General features: G+C 23.3%; 1 protein-coding gene across 1 annotated transcript in view; it reads right to left on the minus strand.

The window, feature by feature from the left end:
* Positions 1 to 4,501, minus strand: part of LOC100209908 (importin-7) — a 72,460-nt gene that overhangs the window by 39,879 nt on the left and 28,080 nt on the right. Inside the window, exons 2-4 of the mRNA XM_065790316.1 lie at positions 3,949 to 4,030; positions 2,563 to 2,719; positions 2,184 to 2,342 (exon numbers count right to left, since the gene is read on the minus strand). Of these exons, the coding sequence (XP_065646388.1) occupies positions 2,184 to 2,342; positions 2,563 to 2,719; positions 3,949 to 4,030 (398 nt within the window). The remainder of the gene's footprint in view (positions 1 to 2,183; positions 2,343 to 2,562; positions 2,720 to 3,948; positions 4,031 to 4,501) is intronic.

A 4,501-nucleotide genomic window follows, 5' to 3' on the forward strand; every position in this document is an offset into this window, starting at 1 on the left:
AATGTTTGAACTTTAACTAAATAAATTTAATAAAAATGTTACATTGAAAAAGTTTAACACTAAAGTTAAGTTATGACTGCAGCACACAAGAGTTTTTAACACAAATAAATTCAAGCATGCAGAACTTGAATTTATAAAAACTTTCAGTGATGTCGCCATCACTGAAAGTTGAATACTTTCAGTGATGCTGACATCACTGAAAGTATTCAACTTTCAGTGATGTCAGCATTCTTTGAAGTAAATTTATTATTGCACTATCACAATAAAAAAGTGTAAGTAAACAAAATAAAGTCCATCAAAGACAATCAAAAAAAGTTATAAATATGCATCTAAAATTTGATGATACCATCACGCGCGTTGATCAGACAAAGACCAGCTGTTCTCACAGGTTTACAAGTTTGGGTGTCTAGAGTGAACCCATCATTTCTAATAATGGTAATTGTACAAATCAAGGGAGGGAGTTTCATTTAGATTTTAGTAAAGATTCACCTTTTTGAAAACCTCTACAAAATTAAAAAATTTATTTAAAACTAAACTGAAACAAGAGCAACAGTTAATGTTTCACTACATTTTAAACAACATTTCTGTGGACATAAACTTTGAGTTAAGACAGAATTTGTTTTCAGTAGTTGACCTTTGTAATTAGTGTATACTTCCCTTATTTGTATGACTAATTTACTCATCGCTTTTTTGTTTGTTAAGGCGATTTGGTTGCAGGTTGGAATTGCTAATTTTACTTGAAATCACTTAAGCCTTTATCATTATCGCTCAGACCAAGAATACCATCACTAAGTAAATCTGCATTAGCAGATTTACATAGTGATCAAACACTTTCTAGTATTTTCTTCATTTTCAGCAAAAATCAACTAACTATATTTACGAACATTGATCAAAGATAATACAGATAACCAACATTAAAGATAACCAACATTAAAGATAACCAACATTAGAAAATACATAATATAACTACATTTACCTTCATTTTCATTCTAGTTACTTTTATTTTTTTTGCCTCTTCTGTTGATTTATCATTTTTATTTAAAGCTAAATTTAACAAATTTGCACCTAAGCAATCAAACAAATTTGCACCTAAACAAGTTTGCACCTAAGCAATCAAACAACTCACAATCGAAATAGATGATTGTGCTACTGATGTGAACAGAACATGTCTGCTGGATGAAAGGGATATGTTTAAGGCTTTCATAAACTGTTGAATAGCAGATATTAGTTTAGACCCTGTGATGTACTGATTGCACATTATAGGCCAATGCCAATACCAATGTACAAAAAAAGGCTGATACCGAATAATTAATTAATTATAAATATAATCAATAATATAAAACTAAATACTACAGGTCAGGATTAAGATCATCAGATAACATATAATCAAGTGTAATCTAACAAATGTCTCGCTAAATAGCGACACTATTTGTTTAAAACAATTATCTGAAGGTCTACCACATAAAACCAAAGCCTTATTAAATACTTTTAAAAAAATATTTTAAACATTTTATTTAAACTATGTTTTAATATACAATATAATGAATTTGTTAAAAGTGTTAGCAGTCAAAGTTGATGTCAAATTTAATAACAATTTTACAACTATTTTTTCAAAAAATTATTTAACTAATTAATTTTGACTATATTTTAGTCCATTATTTAAAAAAATAGTTATAAATTATCAATTTTATGAAGGAGAAATTTAAGCAAAAAATATGATAATATTTATTAATATTTATATTTATGCTAGTAATATATATAATTTTACTATTATAAACTAATAGTAATTAAATCAAAATATAATAAATTAAAAATCAAAAATTGATATACAATAACACTGTTAGTAATTGTAATACTTTTTTGCATTGATTTAAATAACAAAGGATGTAGAAAAAAAAAAAAGATAACAAATAACAACAAAGATAAAAAATTTTATGACAAATAACAAATAAAACAGATATAATTATAAATATAGATAACAATAATATAGATAACAATAATATAGATAACAATAATACAAATAACAAATAATAATACAGATAAACCACAACATAGATAACAGATAATAATATAAAAAATAATAACAAGTAATATAGAAAATAAAATGCTTATAAAGTACCAATAAATACAAAACTATAAAGTTATTAAAATGATGATTTAAATTTATTCAAAAAAAAAATTACTCATATTTCTTAACAATTTGATATAACACAAGTAAAGCGCCCAGCCATGTTGATCTAATGTCAGATGTCAAGTAGGTGTTTAACTTGTGGCAAATATCTGGCCATTTCTCAGGGAAATCACAAGAGAGAATCTCATAAACACTAACTGTAAGTTGAACCCTACAAAAAAATGAAATTGAGAATTGAATTTAAACCTGTCATAATCATAAAAAAACAAATTAAATTTATCAAGTGTCTGTCAAAGGATATAAAATTTAGATAGTAAACAAAAAAACTATAAAAAAATAATAATAATAATAAAATCAAGTGAATAACCCAAATGAACAAAACTTTTGCAAACGGAAAAAAAAATTTAAAATACAAGCAAATAAAAACAAACCGAATTAATTCTGATGCTTCAATAACAGACTCAACAATTTTATCGCGAATAAAAGATTTATCTGCATCAGGTATAACAAACAATTGTTCCCCATGTATTTGATTAATGTCACGATCTCTCCAGAATTTTCCAGTCATATTCTTTAAGTATATTACAGCTAGCAAAGTATAAAATTATAATTATTATTAATAAAATTAAGTAAATTTAAATATTTCTTCATGTTTAGAGATTTATAGCAACATTAAATAAAATGATAAACTTATGACAAATAATTAGTACAATGACAAATTAATCACAAAAAACCAATGAATTGGAACCTCAAAGTTTTATAACAGTTGATTATCACCATTTGATTAAAGAAAAATGAACTTGTTTTAAATATTACTATTTGAAATATTTTTTAAAAACATTTTATTGAAAAACTATTATTTATTGATAAATATTTAACTTGAGAGGTTTAACTTGATTAGCAATCCTTTGTTGTGTAAATTTTTTTTACTTATTCTGATATAAACCAGACAAGGTACAGTGCAGACTTTGGTTTGATTAACCGTAGCATACTGATTATTGGTAATGATTAGGTGTGGTAAAAAAGTTGTATGTACACAATTTTGCATGCAATAAGTTAAATATTTTAATTGAAAACTTAAAAATAAAAAACAAAGTTATTTTCGTTAAATATGTTTGTTTTCTTCTAGTTAAAATATTATTACAAAATGAGAAATACTTAAGTCTATAAATAAAAATCTAAATTTGCTATTGATAAACAGCAATTATAAATTTGATCAATAAACTTAATCAGCTACTTCCTAGCATTAAATATATTTAAAGCTACCACTTATGACTTGATTTGGTTTTTAATAAAATGCTTTTTTAACCTCTTTTAAAATTGTCAAACCTTTCTTGTTGTTTTTTAAAACAAAATCTTTGTCTAGTTTATAGCATTTTGATACAAATGAAGTTTTGTGGCTAAATAGAATTTATAAGAACTTACAAAATTAATCTATTGACATTTATATTTGTTCATGATGTCTAAGGTCGCATTAATGTTTGATAACAATTGGTGGTTAATCAACCAACATTTAATCTTTTTGAATCACTACAAGAACTATAATATTCATATTTTACTTAAATTACTTATATTTGTTACAACTATTTGTAAATTTAAAACTTTATAATATTTTTATTTTCAATAAATAAAAATAGTAACTATCATCAGAAGTGTTAAATAACCATGTTAATTTGTTTGTTGTTTTTATCTTTTATTTTAAAACTTTAAAGAAATTTAAAAAATTAAAAAGATTCATAAAATAAAAATAAGTATAAACTAAAATAAGTATGAGAAATATAACTTTAATTTAGAAATATATATTTTCTATGACTCACCAGCTTGTCTGATTGAAATATGAATATCTGATGACATGACCATCTGTAATATAACAGGTAAAAAACCCGGACATCTTGAAAACTATAAAAAAAAAATCTCATAATTTTATTGTAACATAATGGTTAGTAAATTCTACATTATATTTAATGGAAATCTCTTTTTAATTAGTCTAATTTTTAACACAAGAACTCAAGTATACAAAAATATTTAAATGTTTTCTAAATTTTATCATTTTTTACTATTTCACAATTGTTATTATATATATACAAATATACTTAATAATTTTTATATATATATATATATATATATATATATATATATATATATATATATATATATATAAATCATTTACTGTGAAATGCTTTATTAAGTATAAAAGTTATTACACTTAGTATGTATAGAAGAGATAACTTTAAGTATTTATAAAAGAGATGCAAAAGTGTGTACAAAAACAAAATTAAAAAAAATTAAAACAGAAATCATACAGAAAACTATACAGAATTCTTAGAAAATAAAATCATGGTGAGCCTATGTATAATAAAACATTCACCT

Source organism: Hydra vulgaris, chromosome 02 (assembly GCF_038396675.1).
Source record: "Hydra vulgaris chromosome 02, alternate assembly HydraT2T_AEP".
Taxonomy (NCBI): Eukaryota; Metazoa; Cnidaria; class Hydrozoa; order Anthoathecata; family Hydridae; genus Hydra; species Hydra vulgaris.